General features: G+C 48.1%; 1 protein-coding gene across 3 annotated transcripts in view; it reads left to right on the top strand.

The window, feature by feature from the left end:
* The window catches only part of LMNTD1 (lamin tail domain containing 1), a 249,695-nt gene that overhangs the window by 222,605 nt on the left and 7,907 nt on the right, over positions 1-19,183 (top strand). The window contains exon 17 of one of the 3 annotated variants that reach the window (XM_068277585.1): positions 13,497-13,666. The exons of 1 other annotated variant lie outside the window; for it this stretch is intronic. In XM_068277585.1, coding sequence (XP_068133686.1) covers positions 13,497-13,646 — 150 coding nt within the window. In that variant the 3' untranslated portion in view covers positions 13,647-13,666. Of the gene's footprint in view, positions 1-13,496; positions 13,688-19,183 lie in introns of all 3 variants that reach the window. One more of the 3 variants, XM_068277586.1, reaches the window with a different exon arrangement.

The raw sequence follows: 19,183 nt of genomic DNA, 5'->3' as shown, positions 1-19,183 counted from the left end.
GGATTATTGGATAACTTTAACGAGTACATTGAAAATGGCTGAGACCAAATTTCGGCGCAAGGTGAAGCCAAATGTCAGCTCTCATTGCGCCTGGTAAAACTCCTTTTTTGCTTATGTACAGTAAGCTCCGATGAGGTATCCTATGGTGGCATCCAAATCAATGGTGCAGCTCGGCACCGGAATTAGCTGTCTCGATTTTAACACCGAAATGGACACTACTGATTAACATAACAAAGAGCTAATTAAGCTGTAATTGTTTTGGTATGGTCCAAATTGAATGTTGCAACTGTTTTGGATTTCCAACCTGTAAAGACCCAGGCTTCACACAAACAGCATAATTGTTTTGTGACCTCACACCTCTCTTAAAGCAGGAGGATTAGCCATACTATGCCAGGGAAAAAAAACACATATATAAGTGTATAAATACTTGATTTACCTTATTTTTCGGACTACAAGATGCTCCTGAGTCCTGACCATAAGACGCACCAAGGTTAAGAGGACAAAAACCAGGGGAAAAAATATATATACTAATCCTGGTGCGTCCATGGTGAAGTGGTTCTTGTGGATTATGCCCGCTTTGTACCTCATGCCCCCTTGTATCTCCCTGTGTCCTCCTCTGTCCCCCGTGTCATCTTGTGTCTCCCATGTGTCCGTCTCTGTCCTCCTGTGCCCTCCTCTATGCCCCTTTGTGTACTCCTCTATGCCCCTTTGTTTCCCTGAGTCACCTCATCCTTGCTTGTAAACATGAGTGAGCAGAGGATCATGCTTCAGCTAGGCAGCAAGGCAGGGAAATAAAGGGAAAGGGAGGAATATATTATAGATAAAAAGAACCCCCAGCATGCAACTGAATGGCAATGGCTATTAAAGGGCCAGTGCTCATAAGCTGTGTGATAACGCCAAACCATAACAGCAGAAAAAGTTTTGAAAGTTTTGAATACAGGATTAGCATCTTTATCACTTAATACACTCAGACCAGTTGCTGTTGAAATTAGATTTTTATGGTGATAATCCCACTTTAACAATCATAGGAAGGATTTTGTTATGTGGGTTGAGTGAGTTTGAGCTAGTGAGGTGTATCTGGCCTGGTAATAGTGCATATATATCCTTTATAGACGTATTTTAAGAAACAATATTTTTATATCTAACCTATCAATTTTTCATTGCTGTCTGCAAATCCCATTAATGTAGACTACAGACTTCCTATATAAGTTAAGTGGGTGGGGGCAGTAGCATAGCAATAGGGGGTGCAGAGGTTGCGACTGCACCAAGACCCTTGGACTAGAGGGGACCCGAGGAGCCCTCCATCAACCACGGTATTAACTCTATATTGGTCCTGTGCTGGTAATAATCATTTCTAAAGATGCTTTTAATATTAGTAATCATTAACAAAATGTTTCCCATCCCCTTCTTGCAAATCTGACACTGTGGTTGTCCTTGGCAGGTTTTGGTGTGCCGAATAAAATGCTTGAGAGGGGGAGGGGGCGCAATGAAAACTTGCACCAGGGCCCATAGCTCTTTAGCTACATCACTGGGTGGGGGGAAGGCAAACCTACCTTGCCTTGGGCTCCAAAATGGCTAGAAATGGCCCTGACGGCTGGGAGACCATCTCCTCTAGTAACTAGTTGCAGCGTTGTCTGAAAAGGTATGTGAGACAAGTACATGCACTGACTTCTACACACTCTGCTACTCAGCAGTGGGAGGAGTTGCCCTTTAAATATCAGATGGTTTGCTATGGCTGCTAATGGGATTATCTGCTTGGCTTTTTGAACTCAGGAGACGGCCCATTGTCTCAATACACAAAGCAAGCCTAGTCAGGAAAAGTCTAAAACATGTCAGCTCGTGGTGAAGAAACCCTATTTCACTGTGAGGAAATTAAATTGTTGGTGCTACCAGGAATGCTACTGGCTATGCAGAGAATCTGCAGCTTGTCACGGTTGGGGGTACAATTGCCACTGGGCTGAGAGACACTGGAGCAGAAGTGACTGTCATACATCCCCAGCTTGTGAACCCGGAGCAGTACATACCTGGGAAAATGATTGCTGTCAGAGGAATTGGGGGTGTCACCCCAGCGATACCCACCGCCTTGGTCCACCTGAATTGGGGGGCCGGCAGCGGATTGAAAGAAGTTGGGGTAACCGACAAAATCCCCACCAACGTTTTACTGGGTACTGACCTGGGACGGTTAGTGGCCCGGTATGAGCCTACTCCTAACCCTGTGGAGCCTGCATCCCCAGCAGAAGTTCAGGACTCTTGCCAGGTGCGGTTTGATAATGCTGTGCAAGGGGGGAGTGCTGGTGAGGCCCCAGGGGCTATGGACTGTGTACTAGGAGCCAGCCCTAGTGATTCTCCAGTGCCTAGGCCTGGAGTGGGACATGTTGATACGGAGAATGCAGAAACTGATGATGTCATTTATGACGCACGGACTATCGAGGCGATCGATGCAGGAACTGTTGATGATACTTGTGAAGTGCTGAGTAGCAATGTGTGTAATGATACCGAGAATGTGGATGTTTTATGTGATGTTCTAAATGTCAATATATGTAAGGCGGATAATGCTGATATCATATGTGTTGTGCTACATAATGATGCTTGTCCTGTGGACACTCCGTCGGCGGCAGGAGTAACCAGCGGTGGTCGCTGGGCTGTAGCCGATGGATTGCCCACTGAAGGGGCAGACGGCACCAGGCCAGGTCTTCCCCCTTTAGATGTTTTTAAGACCAAAGGTGATGTGGGGTATGATATGGGTAATGGGGGCGCTCCCTCAGCTGCCGTGGTAACCCGCAGTGCTAGCGGGTCTACAGCACAGGGACTGTCCACCGAAGTGGCAAATGCTGCTGGGTCAGCCACATCCAATTCGGAACCTGGCCCTGAGGGCCCAGGAGCCTCTCCGTCTGCAGCCTTCCTAGAATGTGTGACAGGCAGCACTGAGCTCTCTGGGGCTGTTCGATTGGACAGCAGCCTGGAAGAGCTCAAGGGGCTAGCCAGCAGGTCACCAGCTGGGAGGGGCGGGCTGAGAGGGTTCTGGGAAGTTATTCCCTCGGAGCTGTCCGAAGGGGAGGAGGCAGACCGGCAGATACTCGTTCCCCAAAGGGACCGAGAGATAGCTCCTGCCACTATAGAGAGAGTGCGTGTAGCGACGGTTGGAACCCTTCCCCATTATCAGCACTGTCTCTATGGTCGCGAATTCACGGTCATCACTGACTCGCATTCTCCTGGTTGGTTACGTCAGGTTGCCAAGGGCAACGACACATTGCAGCAGCCTGACCAACTTTTCCATTCCTGTAGCTTGGAGCTCAGGAATTACCCCCCCCAGGCCCGGCCGTCAGTGTCGGCTTTGGCAGGATGATTCGTTAGAATCATCTGCCGGCGCCGTCTGGAAGAGGGGGCGTGTCAGGAATATATTGGGGTGCTTATGATGTAAGGATAACAGGAACATATTCTTTCATTTTTCTGCCTGTGTTCCATGTCGGTCTGCTAGAAGGGAGCTGTTGCCGTTGATTGCTTGGGGCAAGGAAGTGGGTATTGTCTTGACCATATGAGGTGCTTTGAGTTTCTGCTAATGGGATTATCTGCTTGGCTTTTTGAACTCAGGAGACGGCCCATTGTCTCAAGGCTCTGTTCTTGGGCCACTTCTTTTCTCAATCTACACCCGTGGCCTGGGACAACTAATTAACTCTTTTGGCTTCCAGTATCACCTCTATGCGGATGACACCCAAATCTATCTCTCAGCTCCTGACCTGTCCTCACTACTATCCAGAGTCCCCGACTGTCTACGTGCCATTTCTGCATTCATGTCCTCCCGCTTCCTCAAACTCAACATGACTAAAACGGAAATTGTGATTTTTCCACCATTGCTATCTACACCCCCACCAATTGCAACCATAACGGTAGACAACACCCCAATAACCTCAACCACTAAGGCCCGCTGCTTGGGGGTTATACTTGACTCAGAGCTCTCCTTTAAACCTCACATTGCCTCATTAACCACCACCTGCTATTTCCAGCTCAAAAATATATTCCGTATCCGTCCCTTCCTCACACAAGAGGCCACCAAAATGCTTGTTCATGCCTTAATCATCTCCCGCCTAGACTACTGCAACACCCTGCTCTGTGGCCTACCAAAAAACAGGCTAGCTCCTCTCCAATCCCTTCTAAATGCAGCGGCCCGCCTCATTCACCTTTCCACACGCTCTTCCGATGCAGCCCCACTGTGCCGTTCTCTCCACTGGTTACCCATTACCCAGAGGATCCAGTTCAAACTCCTGACTCTAACATACAAAGCCCTCCACGAGTTGTCTCCTCCATACATCTCCTCACTAATCTCAAGATATTGTCCGTCCCGCAACCTTCGCTCCTCCCAAGAAATTCTCCTGGCCTCTAAGCTGATCACCTCCTCTCATGCTCGCATCCAGGACTTTACACGAGCATCAGCCCTTATCTGGAACTCTCTTCCACAGCCTGTACGTCATGCTCCAAACCTGGACATCTTCAAACGCACTCTTAAAACACACCTTTTCAAACAAGCTTATAACATTCTATAGCCCTTTATTTACTTATTTGTCACAATGTAATCAGAGGCAAAGAATCACTGCCTCATCCATCCTCCACCCCCTTACCTAGTGTGTCCCCCACTACCCATTAGATTGTAAGCTCGCAAGGGCAGGGTCATCCTCCTAATGTTTACTGTCTTTGTAACAATATTTGTGCTGCTTGGAACTCTGCTGTATATTTGTTAGTTGTATCTATGTTCCCCTTGATGTCTTATTGTGCTTTGTAAAGCGCTGCGGAATATGTTGGCGCTATATAAATAAAAAATAATAATAATAATAATAATAATACACAAAGCAAGCCTAGTCAGGAAAAGTCTAAAACATGTCAGCTCATGGTGAAGAAACCCTATTTCACTGTGAGGAAATTAAATTATTGGTGGAGTTGAAAAGCCTCACTTAACAATCTCTTGATGTATAGACATTGTAACCTGGGGAAATTGGGCTAAGGAAGTCTTTTGTTGGGTGTGGGTACTTTAGTGGATGTTGGATCTCTGAATATCCAATTATGACTGAGGATGTAATTAAAACCTAGTTCCTCCCCTCCCCAAGGAAGTTGCAGCCTCCAGGCATAGCTCAGAGTATAAAAAGCAGAGGCAGATACCTAATAAGAATCTTCTCTTGGAGATAGCGCATCGAGATGATCTCGACTTCTGGTCGAACAAGCGGCATGCTCCTGCCGACAACGTTGAGACCTTCAAGTTGGTAACGTTTTTAATCCCCATTTTTATTTTTACGCAAATATCCATGTATGTATCTTTGTAACTCTTAATTTTGTAACTTTTTTACTTTGTCTTTTTGTAATCTTTTTGTAATCTTTTGTATATATTCTGTTCTGCATTGTTCATGTTTTTCTGGAATATTAAATTATTATTTAATAAGCTTGACTTCTGCCGTACTAAACTAACACTCACAGCCTAGAGGAGACTGCAGTGTAGCTGTGTATAAGTCCATGCCTAATTGGTATGCTTGAACAACACTACCATATGAAATTGTAATTGCATTGTGTGTGGGGGCGTTTGTCATACGTTGGCCTAAAGCGTGCAGCTGACCCAACGTACGAAACGCCAGTGCGAGTAGCTAACAGTATCGTTCGGAACGACTGTTAGTGGTTTTGCTGCACGACAGTGTAACTTGCATTACAAGTCAGTGTCTGATTGTGCTGTGTTACTGTACAACTGTACTGTGTGTGTGGGTGCGTGGCGTCCTCGTATTCGGCCTAAGCGCAAAGCTGACCCAAATACGAAAATGCAGATTGCGTATTGAGCACTCGATAGCTGAGTGAACGTGTCTAGCAACGTTAGTGGTGGCAGTGGGAAGAGTTTGAGGGGTCCCAGCCTTGTTTGTAGCTTAAATAAGGCTGTTTCCCGCTTAATCTGGTCAAACCCGCAGTCGGGAACCGTATACGCAGGCGTGCCGCGGGCCGGTTCCTGACATAATTGGCTGGCAGTGGTGGCATCGTTTAGTACATTAGTACGCAGTTTAGCTAGCTATTCTGAGTACTAAAGGCTGGAAGCTTGCTAGAAGCAACTAGCCTACAGAAGTCTACTCAGTGCAGAATCTATATACGTTTTTTTTGTTCAAAGATACACACTTGGTGTTTGCTTTCCCTCCCCCCCTTTTTTCTTTTTATTTTTTGCAACACGATGGCTCAGAAAGCATCCAGCTATGCAAGGCAAAACAAGGAGATACTACTCAACCTGTGTGAGCACAAAGGCATCGAGACGGTGAGCGGCCAGACTAAGGAGCAGTTAGTTCGTGCGCTCGAGGAGTATGATGAGGCAGAGCGAGCCCGTGCTTCAACGTCAGCGGATGCAGCTCACGACATGCCAGAGGAGGAATCGCTCCTGCCACAGAATGCGAGTGGAGACGATGTCCTGGATGATCCGCCGAACACGGAGATGACATCTCTGGAAGCCGACCTACAACTACTAGGTTCGGCTGAGCCCGAACTGCGTCTAAAGCTGATCCTGGAACATCGGCAAGCAGAGAGGGAACAAGCTGCCCAGCGACTCCAGGCAGAGGAGGGAAGAGCTGAACGGCGACACCAGCTGGAGCTGGCTAAACTTCAGCAGCAGAAACGGTCTGCTGGACCCGCAGAACGCGAAGGTGAGCGAGTCCACAGAATCCCCCTGGATAAGTTCCCCGCTATGGACAAGGACTCTGACATAGACACTTTCCTACAGGGGTTTGAAAGGACTTGTCGGCAGTATGGGGTGCCCCGTGAGCAGTGGGCAAGATACCTCACACCAGGGCTGAGAGGCAAGGCCCTGGAGGCGTTTGTGAGTCTCCTCCAGGAGGAAGAAACAGACTTTGAGGCAATTAAGAAAGCCATTATTGCGCGATACCACCTCACGCCAGAGGTGTATCGCAAACGTTTCAGGACAGTGCAGCGAGGTCCTAATGACAGTTACCTGGATCATGCGTGCAACCTGCGCACTGCCTTCCAGCAGTGGTTAAAAGGACTGTCAGTCAAAACCATGAATGCCCTGCAGGAGCTGATGATAAAAGACCAGTTCCTACACACCTGTCCTGTTGAGGTCCGGCTGTTTGTGCTGGATCGAGAACCAAAGACAGTGGATGAGGCTGCGGAAATGGCCGATTCCTACACCGCCCATAGAGCACCTGAGTCTTGGAGGACTACTACGCCCAGCTGGAGGGGAGAACAGAGTGCTAAACCTGTGTCACCCAGCACCCAGAGGAGGCAAGCACCGCTGTCTCCTGGATTCAGGCAACCAACCACTGACACTCGGAAATGCTTTATATGTGACAGGGTGGGTCATATCAGCATTACTTGCCCAGAGAGGAAGAGGGAGGCCCCAAAATCCAGTGAGGCCTCAAACCCCAGTGAAGTCCCAACGGCTTTGTGTGCTACCAGGAATGCTACTGGCTATGCAGAGAATCTGCAGCTTGTCACGGTTGGGGGTACAATTGCCACTGGGCTGAGAGACACTGGAGCAGAAGTGACTGTCATACATCCCCAGCTTGTGAACCCGGAGCAGTACATACCTGGGAAAATGATTGCTGTCAGAGGAATTGGGGGTGTCACCCCAGCGATACCCACCGCCTTGGTCCACCTGAATTGGGGGGCCGGCAGCGGATTGAAAGAAGTTGGGGTAACCGACAAAATCCCCACCAACGTTTTACTGGGTACTGACCTGGGACGGTTAGTGGCCCGGTATGAGCCTACTCCTAACCCTGTGGAGCCTGCATCCCCAGCAGAAGTTCAGGACTCTTGCCAGGTGCGGTTTGATAATGCTGTGCAAGGGGGGAGTGCTGGTGAGGCCCCAGGGGCTATGGACTGTGTACTAGGAGCCAGCCCTAGTGATTCTCCAGTGCCTAGGCCTGGAGTGGGACATGTTGATACGGAGAATGCAGAAACTGATGATGTCATTTATGACGCACGGACTATCGAGGCGATCGATGCAGGAACTGTTGATGATACTTGTGAAGTGCTGAGTAGCAATGTGTGTAATGATACCGAGAATGTGGATGTTTTATGTGATGTTCTAAATGTCAATATATGTAAGGCGGATAATGCTGATAGCATATGTGTTGTGCTACATAATGATGCTTGTCCTGTGGACACTCCGTCGGCGGCAGGAGTAACCAGCGGTGGTCGCTGGGCTGTAGCCGATGGATTGCCCACTGAAGGGGCAGACGGCACCAGGCCAGGTCTTCCCCCTTCAGATGTTTTTAAGACCAAAGGTGATGTGGGGTATGATATGGGTAATGGGGGCGCTCCCTCAGCTGCCGTGGTAACCCGCAGCGCTAGCGGGTCTACAGCACAGGGACTGTCCACCGAAGTGGCAAATGCTGCTGGGTCAGCCACATCCAATTCGGAACCTGGCCCTGAGGGCCCAGGAGCCTCTCCGTCTGCAGCCTTCCTAGAATGTGTGACAGGCAGCACTGAGCTCTCTGGGGCTGTTCGATTGGACAGCAGCCTGGAAGAGCTCAAGGGGCTAGCCAGCAGGTCACCAGCTGGGAGGGGCGGGCTGAGAGGGTTCTGGGAAGTTATTCCCTCGGAGCTGTCCGAAGGGGAGGAGGCAGACCGGCAGATACTCGTTCCCCAAAGGGACCGAGAGATAGCTCCTGCCACTATAGAGAGAGTGCGTGTAGCGACGGTTGGAACCCTTCCCCAGTTGCAGCACTGTCTCTATGGTCGTGAATTCACGGTCATCACTGACTCGCATTCCCCTGGTTGGTTACGTCAGGTTGCCAAGGGCAACGACACATTGCAGCAGCCTGACCAACTTTTCCATTCCTGTAGCTTGGAGCTCAGGAGTTACCCCCCCAGGCCCGGCCGTCAGTGTCGGCTTTGGCAGGATGATTCGTTAGAATCATCTGCCGGCGCCGTCTGGAAGAGGGGGCGTGTCAGGAATATATTGGGGTGCTTATGATGTAAGGATAACAGGAACATATTCTTTCATTTTTCTGCCTGTGTTCCATGTAGGTCTGCTAGAAGGGAGCTGTTGCCGTTGATTGCTTGGGGCAAGGAAGTGGGTATTGTCTTGACCATATGAGGTGCTTTGAGTTTCTGCTAATGGGATTATCTGCTTGGCTTTTTGAACTCAGGAGACGGCCCATTGTCTCAATACACAAAGCAAGCCTAGTCAGGAAAAGTCTAAAACATGTCAGCTCATGGTGAAGAAACCCTATTTCACTGTGAGGAAATTAAATTATTGGTGGAGTTGAAAAGCCTCACTTAACAATCTCTTGATGTATAGACATTGTAACCTGGGGAAATTGGGCTAAGGAAGTCTTTTGTTGGGTGTGGGTACTTTAGTGGATGTTGGATCTCTGAATATCCAATTATGACTGAGGATGTAATTAAAACCTAGTTCCTCCCCTCCCCAAGGAAGTTGCAGCCTCCAGGCATAGCTCAGAGTATAAAAAGCAGAGGCAGATACCTAATAAGAATCTTCTCTTGGAGATAGCGCATAGCTAGAGATGATCTCGACTTCTGGTCGAACAAGCGGCATGCTCCTGCCGACAACGTTGAGACCTTCAAGTTGGTAACGTTTTTAATCCCCATTTTTATTTTTACGCAAATATCCGTGTATGTATCTTTGTAACTCTTAATTTTGTAACTTTTTTACTTTGTCTTTTTGTAATCTTTTGTATATATTCTGTTCTGCATTGTTCATGTTTTTCTGGAATATTAAATTATTATTTAATAAGCTTGACTTCTGCCGTACTAAACTAACACTCACAGCCTAGAGGAGACTGCAGTGTAGCTGTGTATAAGTCCATGCCTAATTGGTATGCTTGAGCAACACTACCATATGAAATTGTAATTGCATTGTGTGTGTGGGCGTTTGTCATACGTTGGCCTAAAGCGTGCAGCTGACCCAACGTACGAAACGCCAGTGCGAGTAGCTAACAGTATCGTTCGGAACGACTGTTAGTGGTTTTGCTGCACGACAGTGTAACTTGCATTACAAGTCAGTGTCTGATTGTGCTGTGTTACTGTACAACTGTACTGTGTGTGTGGGTGCGTGGCGTTCTCGTATTCGGCCTAATCGCAAAGCTGACCCAAATACGAAAATGCAGATTGCGTATTGAGCACTCGATAGCTGAGTGAACGTGTCTAGCAATGTTAGTGGTGGCAGTGGGAAGTGTTTGAGGGGTCCCAGCCTTGTTTGTAGCTTAAATAAGGCTGTTTCCCGCTTAATCTGGTCAAACCCACAGTCGGGAACCGTATACGCAGGCGTGCCGCGGGCCGGTTCCTGACATAATTGGCTGGCAGTGGTGGCATCGTTTAGTACATTAGTACGCAGTTTAGCTAGCTATTCTAAGTACTAAAGGCTGGAAGCTTGCTAGAAGCAACTAGCCTACAGAAGTCTACTCAGTGCAGAATCTATATACGTTTTTTTTGTTCAAAGATACACACTTGGTGTTTGCTTTCCCTCCCCCCCTTTTTTCTTTTTATTTTTTGCAACACGATGGCTCAGAAAGCATCCAGCTATGCAAGGCAAAACAAGGAAATACTACTCAACCTGTGTGAGCACAAAGGCATCGAGACGGTGAGCGGCCAGACTAAGGAGCAGTTAGTTCGTGCGCTCGAGTAGTATGATGAGGCAGAGCGAGCCCGTGCTTCAACGTCAGCGGATGCAGCTCACGACATGCCAGAGGAGGAATCGCTCCTGCCACAGAATGCGAGTGGAGACGATGTCCTGGATGATCCGCCGAACACGGAGATGACATCTCTGGAAGCCGACCTACAACTACTAGGTTCGGCTGAGCCCGAACTGCGTCTAAAGCTGATCCTGGAACATCGGCAAGCAGAGAGGGAACAAGCTATATATATGTAAGGCGGATAATGTTGATATCATATGTGTTGTGCTACATAATTATGCTTGTCCTGTGGACACTCCGTCGGCGGCAGGAGTAACCAGCGGTGGTCGCTGGGCTGCAGCCGATGGATTGCCCACTGAAGCGGCAGACGGCACCAGGCCAGGTCTTCCCCCTTCAGATGTTTTTAAGACCAAAGGTGATGTGGGGTATGATATGGGTAATGGGGGCGCTCCCTCAGCTGCCGTGGTAACCCGCAGCGCTAGCGGGTCTACAGCACAGGGACTGTCCACCGAAGTGGCAAATGCTGCTGGGTCAGCCACATCCAATTCGGAACCTGGCCCTGAGGGCCCAGGAGCCTCCCTGTCTGCAGCCTTCCTAGAATGTGTGACAGGCAGCACTGAGCTCTCTGGGGCTGTTCGATTGGACAGCAGCCTGGAAGAGCTCAGGGGGCTAGCCAGCAGGTCACCAGCTGGGAGGGGCGGGCTGAGAGGGTTCTGGGAAGTTATTCCCTCGGAGCTGTCCGAAGGGGAGGAGGCAGACCGGCAGATACTCGTTCCCCAAAGGGACCGAGAGATAGCTCCTGCCACTATAGAGAGAGTGCGTGTAGCGACGGTTGGAACCCTTCCCCAGTTGCAGCACTGTCCCTATGGTCGCGAATTCACGGTCGTCACTGACTCGCATTCCCCTGGTTGGTTACGTCAGGTTGCCAAGGGCAACGACACATTGCAGCAGCCTGACCAACTTTTCCATTCCTGTAGCTTGGAGCTCAGTAGTTACCCCCCCAGGCCTGTACAACTGTACTGTGTGTGTGGGTGCATGGCGTTCTCGTATTCGGCCTAAGCGCAAAGCTGACCCAAATACGAAAATGCAGATTGCGTATTGAGCACTCGATAGCTGAGTGAACGTGTCTAGCAACGCTAGTGGTGGCAGTGGGAAGTGTTTGAGGGGTCCCAGCCTTGTTTGTAGCTTAAATAAGGCTGTTCCTGGCTTAATCTGGTCAAACCCGCAGTCGGGAACCGTATACGCAGGCGTGCTGCGGGCCGGTTCCTGACAATCAGTGTGAGAATTCAAACGTGTATGCTAGAAGCATTTTCGGTAATTTGTTTGTGATCCAATAGGTTCATAGTGGGCTTCTTTTTTTTTTTTTTTTTTTTTTTTGCGGACCGTGAAGCTGCAGGGAAGCGCAGAATCTAAAAAAACAAAGCAGTTTATTTCGGCGCCCAGATGCTGAGCACCGTCATAACAGGAATGCTATGCTGTGCGCCCCGCGTAATAGTAATTAGGGGCTTTGGCTGTTGTAGGACCTCGAATTACATCTCCCTCTGAGTTGCTTCAACTCGGAGGGGAACTAATATTTAATGCCTCCGGGGAGTTTAGGGGCAGCAGGGAGAGCCGTCATTCAGCTCACCCTGCACTGAACTGCCTGGTGCTGTCATAACATGCACCCCTAAAACAGAAGCAGGGGATGGCGATTGTGTCTCCTCAGAAACTATCCAGGCTGTCGAATAATTGTACAGGTTTCTATAGTGAAAGATGTAGTTTGTAAGTAGCTGAAAATAATATCTGAATTGTGCTAAATCTGTTTTTTGACCCACTGTTACAAAATGTACCCATTACACAATAATCATTTAATAATAAGGCACTGGGGAAAAGCAAGTGGATGTCTGCAGATTGCATTATAAATAGCATTAGTGACATCTAGTGTTCAAAATGGTTATTACAAAAATGAGGAACACATGCAGTATGTACTGTATAAAGTATATAAGATATTTCAGTTTTGTTGGTTAAAATATCCATCCCAGCAAGCTCTGATGTAAACATTACAAGGGATTTTGCAAACATTATTTCTGATGACTTGCTCTATAAAAGAAATACGTGTTTGTTTGTGTGGGACTATGGTTCTGGCCCAGCAGCCGACATGTAATGCACTATTACCAGGCCAGATACACCTCACTGGCTCAAACTCACTCAACCCACATAACAAAATCCTTTCTTTTATTGTTAATGTGGGATTATCACCATAAAAATCTAATTTCAACAGCAACTCGTCTGAGTGTATTAAGTGATAAAGATGCTAATCCTGCATTCAAAACTTTCAAAACTTTTTCTGCTGTTATGGTTTGGCTTTATCACATACCTTATGAGCACTATCCCTTTAACATGCTAGATTAAAGTTGTCTGAGGCAGCCAATAATGACTGCCTTATTTGATAATCTGGCATTTGTACAGCACCTAACGATCAGCCAGAGGTCCGCCAGGTGGATCGCCCACCAGCCGCGTGACATCACGCTCTGCCGGCCCTCCTCTTCACTGCATTACAACTGAATGCGTCATCAGTTGTACAGCTGACTTTGCATCTGTACAGCCTCAGCCCAGCGATGTCACCCGAGGAATCGGGTCCCAATCCCCATCGGGCAACATCATTCCAGCGTATTTACGGCCTTTAGTACATAACCCTAAGCCTTGCTATTAGGCCTAAGGTTAGACTTTATCAAAGTGGGGGATTTTGGGGTTCCAGCAGACAAAAGGCAAAGGGCATATATTAAAAGCAGTGAGCTATAGTGCTTTGGAATAACCTCAGTAATTCTCATTCCCCTCCCCCACTGATAACATTATTTCTGCCATATTAATAGATATCTATTTGTACAACAGGTGGGAAGAGGAACACTTAGACTCCTCCTTCCAGGAAGCTTTGCCCCACCCTCCATTCAGCACAAAGTCGGGCTACAGATGCTACAGTCAGTGCAGAACATGAGCTTCCAGCCTCCGATGCCGCAGCCGCCTGCCCTTACCAGGTCATGATGACTGGGAGCCACAGAGAGGTCTGGACTGCTCCCTGTCTTGTATGTTCCATTATTATTATGGATGTGTGCCCTCTCTGCTATCACTCGATGACTCCAAACTACCAGAGGCATAGTGCTGGCCCAAGCTAGCCTTATATTCAGGGGTGGCATCTGGGTGCTCTTTGCAAAGCCTTTGCATGGCACCACTATTTGGATCAAACTGATCAGAAGATAGTGAAAACATATACAAATATGTGTAAGTCTCCACTTACTCCAGCAGTCTGCAATAATAGAAGGGCTGTGTCAGCGAAGAGTCATTTTGCACTGTGCAGTGTGAGGAAACGCGGAAAAGCCGCCGCATGTGCCAAGAGCTAGGCGGCTGACTCCGCGTCCTACGCAGCGGTTGCACGCGTCTGGCAGTGTGGTGGAACACAGAAAAGCCGCCGCATGTCTTGACAGCAAAGCGGCTGTTTGCATGCAGCAGCATGTGCTTGGTGTGGCTGGGTCTGTTAGTGCACCTAGACAGATGGAGAGCTATGCACGCGCGGGCCTGAATGCAGGACCTTTATACTAGCAGGGGAAGGGTCAGCTGATCAGGAAGATCAGCTGACTCTTGCAGGACTCATGATTGGCTGAATGTTTCGGGCGGGGCAGCAGAGTCCAGCAACTATATATTCTGCTGCTTGTCAGTTGCTGGTTGTCTGCCATTGCTAACACTTGCGTGAAGGCACTCAGACCATAGTCAGATCCCAAAGTGTGCTAGAACCGGCCGGAGCCGGGGATCCACACTTAGCTAGATTCTGTTGATAGTTTAAAGTACTAGTTTGATTGTGATTATTGTCATGACCTGTTTTCCTGTCTGACCATTCTTCTGAAACTCTGATCTTGTACTTTGCTATTCTGATACTCTGTTGCCGAACCCCGGCTCGCCTCTAGACTCCGCATCTGCACTCCTGATTCTGTACCTCGATATTTCTGATACTCTGTTGCCGAACCCTGCCTGTACTTTAGACTCCGCCTCTGCCTTTTGAATCTGTACTTTGTCTGTCCGTGTGTTTTTGACCTGGCTTGCCCGACCGCGAGAACTGACCTTACTGTTAGAGGCAGTTCCCAGATCCGTTAGTGACACTACCTTTGGTGTCACTCACGCTCTGTCCTTCCTGCGCTCAGCCTGAATCCTCCCTCGGGGAGGTCTAGGCCTTCGGAAGGAATCTGTACTTGCGCAGTACTCCTTGCTGCCCTGTACCTGCTCTTGAGGTGCAGCCCTCAAAACATTACTGTTGCACCAAACACTTACACTCTCCCTGGTGTCTAGAGGTTAGACATATCTGATTATTGACGATTCCGCAGATCCTCAATAATCGGGTATATCTGTATTCTTGGGGATACTGCGGATCGCCAAGGATCGGATTCCCTCTGGTTGCTGACACCGATCGTTACAGAATGCCAGACCTGTTAGTGACACCCTCTATCTGGTGTCACTCACGTTCTGTCCTTCCCTCTCCCTGTCTGACTCCTCCCCGTGGAGAGTCCAGACTACGGAAGGAACTTGTTGCTGAGACTGCAGTAAGGTCTGAATCACCTGCTCCACAGATGACCATTAGAGTCGTGTCATTTGTATCGCTGAGACTGCAGTAAGGTCTGAATCACCTGCTCCACAGATGACCATTAGAGCCGTGTCATTTGTATCTCTGAGACTGCAGTAAGGTCTGAATCACCTGCTCCACAGATGACCATTAGAGCCGTGTCATTTGTATCGCTGAGACTGCAGTAAGGTCTGAATCACCTGCTCCACAGATGACCATTAGAGCCGCGTCATTTGTATCTCTGAGACTGCAGTAAGGTCTGAATCACCTGCTCCACAGATGACCATTAGAGCCGTGTCATTTGTATCTCTGAGACTGCAGTAAGGTCTGAATCACCTGCTCCACAGATGACCATTAGAGCCGTGTCATTTGTATCGCTGAGACTGCAGTAAGGTCTGAATCACCTGCTCCACAGATGACCATTAGAGCCGCGTCATTTGTATCTCTGAGACTGCAGTAAGGTCTGAATCACCTGCTCCACAGATGACCATTAGAGCCGTGTCATTTGTATCTCTGAGACTGCAGTAAGGTCTGAATCACCTGCTCCACAGATGACCATTAGAGCCGTGTCATTTGTATCGCTGAGACTGCAGTAAGGTCTGAATCACCTGCTCCACAGATGACCATTAGAGCCGCGTCATTTGTATCTCTGAGACTGCAGTAAGGTCTGAATCACCTGCTCCACAGATGACCATTAGAGCCGTGTCATTTGTATCTCTGAGACTGCAGTAAGGTCTGAATCACCTGCTCCACAGATGACCATTAGAGCCGTGTCATTTGTATCGCTGAGACTGCAGTAAGGTCTGAATCACCTGCTCCACAGATGACCATTAGAGCCGCGTCATTTGTATCTCTGAGACTGCAGTAAGGTCTGAATCACCTGCTCCACAGGTGACCGTTAGAACCGTATTTATCTGTCTGTACCTTCCAGCCCCACTGAGGGGCCTTGTGTCTGGTCTGTACTGTTGGTGTCCTGAGTGTTCCTTGCCAACTCCTGTGGTAAGGTCCTGTAAAACCATTATTCCGCAGATCACCAACATTCAGTCATCTGAGTAGTGGCATAATCGTTACATGCAGCTTGCAACGTAACGATGCTAAAAAGTAGCATTGTGCATTAGACATGCGATATGACCATACGGCGAGGCAGAAAAGTCCAATTAAGGTATTCTTCACTGCCACTGTAAATGCACAAATTGTCCGGTAAATGCGCAGCATGCTGCACGTCACTACTACGGGACACGCTGAACCCATACCATAAAAATATCATTGTAAAATGAAGGTAGAAACACACTAGGCAGAATCGCAAATGCGTTTTCCCCTATGTGCTATGGAAACAGCATATGTGATTCTGCCTAGTGTGTTCCTACCCTGAAGAAAAGGTGTCACCTGACATATATTCACTGGCTGCCTAATTGTCTATTAACTAATTAGAATGGCAGAACATTTGCTATTGCATCTGCTTGCCAGGATATGCAAGGTCTAAAACAACCTCACTGCTGTGTCCTGCAGGAGTTAGCCCACGCAAAATACTTTGCATCTCAACAGGGGCGCTGTGTGTAGGCATCCCATGCCCCCAAGAAATGGGGAGCAGTGCTAACACTCCCTTTTGTGTGGGCCAACTCCTGTTGTTAATAACCATGCCCATAAGGTATGCACATATTCCACTAATCTACGCTTGATATAGGGCCCGTTTCCACTATCGCGAATCTGCATGCGTTTCCTGCATGCAGATTCGCACAGCCAATACAAGTGGATGGGCCTGTTTCCACTTGTCAGTTTTCCTGAGCGTTTTTCTGTGCAGGATTTTTCTGCACGGCAGAGCCCTCAGAATTCGCTTGCATGTGGAATGCATGCGAATTGCCGCTAATGTATTTAATAGGGAAATCGTCTGCGGCTTTGGTATGCGAATTTTTATGCGAATTCGCATGGAAATCAATGGAAATGCACACCGGCACTGCCATGGTTAAATTCGCATACAGCGTCATTCATGCAAATTTTCATGCGAATTCGCATGAAAATTCGCATACACCCGCATGCGAAATTCGCATCCGCATGCGAATTTTTACCGTGGCGATTCTCACCGCACAAGCGGAAACGGGCCCATAAATGTCTTTAAAGGGACTCCGAGCAGTGCAGAAACTGTGGAAAGATGCATATCATTTTAAAGCTCTCTTTCTCCTCTTTCCAATGGTATATAAACCGCCGCCCCACGCCTTTTAGTTTTTGCTATTTTCGCGATTGAAATTGCCGAAAATAGAGAAAACTAAAAGGCGTATGGCGACGATTTAGGTGTCGCCAGAAAGAGGCGAAAGAGAGCTTTAAAATGATATCCATCTTTCCATAGTTACATTGTATTACACAGGGCGACTTTTTACTAAAGTCAGCAGCTCCATTTTGCTGAATGGAGCTGCTGACACTGGGGAAAGTGTCGTCCTGTGTAATACAATGTAACTATGGAAAGATGCATATCATTTTAAAGCTCTCTTTCTCCTCTTTCCAATGATATATAAACCGCCGCCCTACGCCTTTTAGGGCTCGTTTCCACTATCGCGAATCCGCATGCGTTGCCCGCATGCGGATTCGCACAGTCAGTACAAGTGGATGGGACTGTTTCCACTTGTGCGTTTCCCCGCACGTTTTTCTGTGCAGGAAAAATCTGCAGGGTAGGGCCCTCAGAATTCGCCTGCGTGTGGAATGCAGGCGAATCGCACGCAATGTATTTAATAGGGAAATCGCATGCGGTTTCCCCATGCGTTTTTTGCCGCGATTTCGCATGCGATTTCGCATAGGTATTAATGTTAATTTACACAGGCACTGACATGGTTAAATTCGCATACAGCCTTACCTATGCGAAATCGCATGCGAAATCGCGGCAAAAAACGCATGCGGAATCGCACCCGCATGCGATTTGCCTGCGATGATTCGCCGGCGATTCCGCAACGCTATAGTGGAAACGGGAAACGGGCCCTTAGTTTTCTCTATTTTCGCGATTGAAATCGCGGCCGCGGCAATTTCAATCGCAAAAATAGCGAAAACTAAAAGGCGTTGGGCGGCGGTTTATATATCATTGGAAAGAGGAGAAAGAGAGCTTTAAAATGATATGCATTTTTCCATAGTTTCTGCACTGCTCGGAGCCCCTTTAATCTGGGGAGACCTTATTAAGTTTTATAAAACTGAGAAAGAAAAGAATAAAGAAGAAATAGAAGATCACATTTAGCTATAAGATTATAGAAGAAATAGAGAGATGAAGATTGATTAATTTTCCAGGTCTGATGGAGCAAAAATGTGATCTGACAGAACTGAAAATTTAGGCTGGCCATACTCTGGTCAATGTAGTCAAAAGATAGATCCCTCTCAGATCAATATCTGATCTGAGAGGCATCTGACAGGTCATATCCCTCCACACACTGCACATAGATTCTTCATAGATTTCAGCATAAAATTTATTAAATAAAATCTATCTAACCGCAGTGTTGCACTGTTTGATGCACTGCAACGCTGTAGGCTGTCAATCGATACGCCCAACCAGGGCCGGGACAAGGTCCACAATCAACAGAGGCTGAGCTGCCCAAGTGCGCTCCCCCCCCCGGCCTGCCCGGCCTGCTCCGTAAGCTTACTGCGCATGCGCAGCTCTCTGATGACTGAGCGAGCAGTAAGCTTCCAAAGATCGAACACATTTAATCCAGCGTAGGACACTTGGGCGCAGCCAATGCCACCATAGGCCTTAAAAGGAATTGCGGCTATAGCAGCGCACAGTGAGTAACTTCGGCGCTGTCAGAAGACGGAGCTGAAGTTACTTTTAAAACACAATAATTCAGCCTCCAGCAATTGCTGAAAGCAGAATTATTCCATTCCCCTCTATCCATGGTGGCCTGGAGAGGGAATAGTATTTAACATCGATGGGAACTTGTGCAGCAGCAGGATCAGCCATACCGGCTGTATCCTGCGCCCAGGTCTCCCGCGCACTTTG

The sequence above is a fragment of the Hyperolius riggenbachi genome, chromosome 3 (assembly GCF_040937935.1).
Source record: "Hyperolius riggenbachi isolate aHypRig1 chromosome 3, aHypRig1.pri, whole genome shotgun sequence".
Lineage (NCBI taxonomy): Eukaryota > Metazoa > Chordata > Amphibia > Anura > Hyperoliidae > Hyperolius > Hyperolius riggenbachi.
Note: the sequence above shows the minus strand (reverse complement) of the source record. Positions and strands in the feature narration are given on the sequence as shown.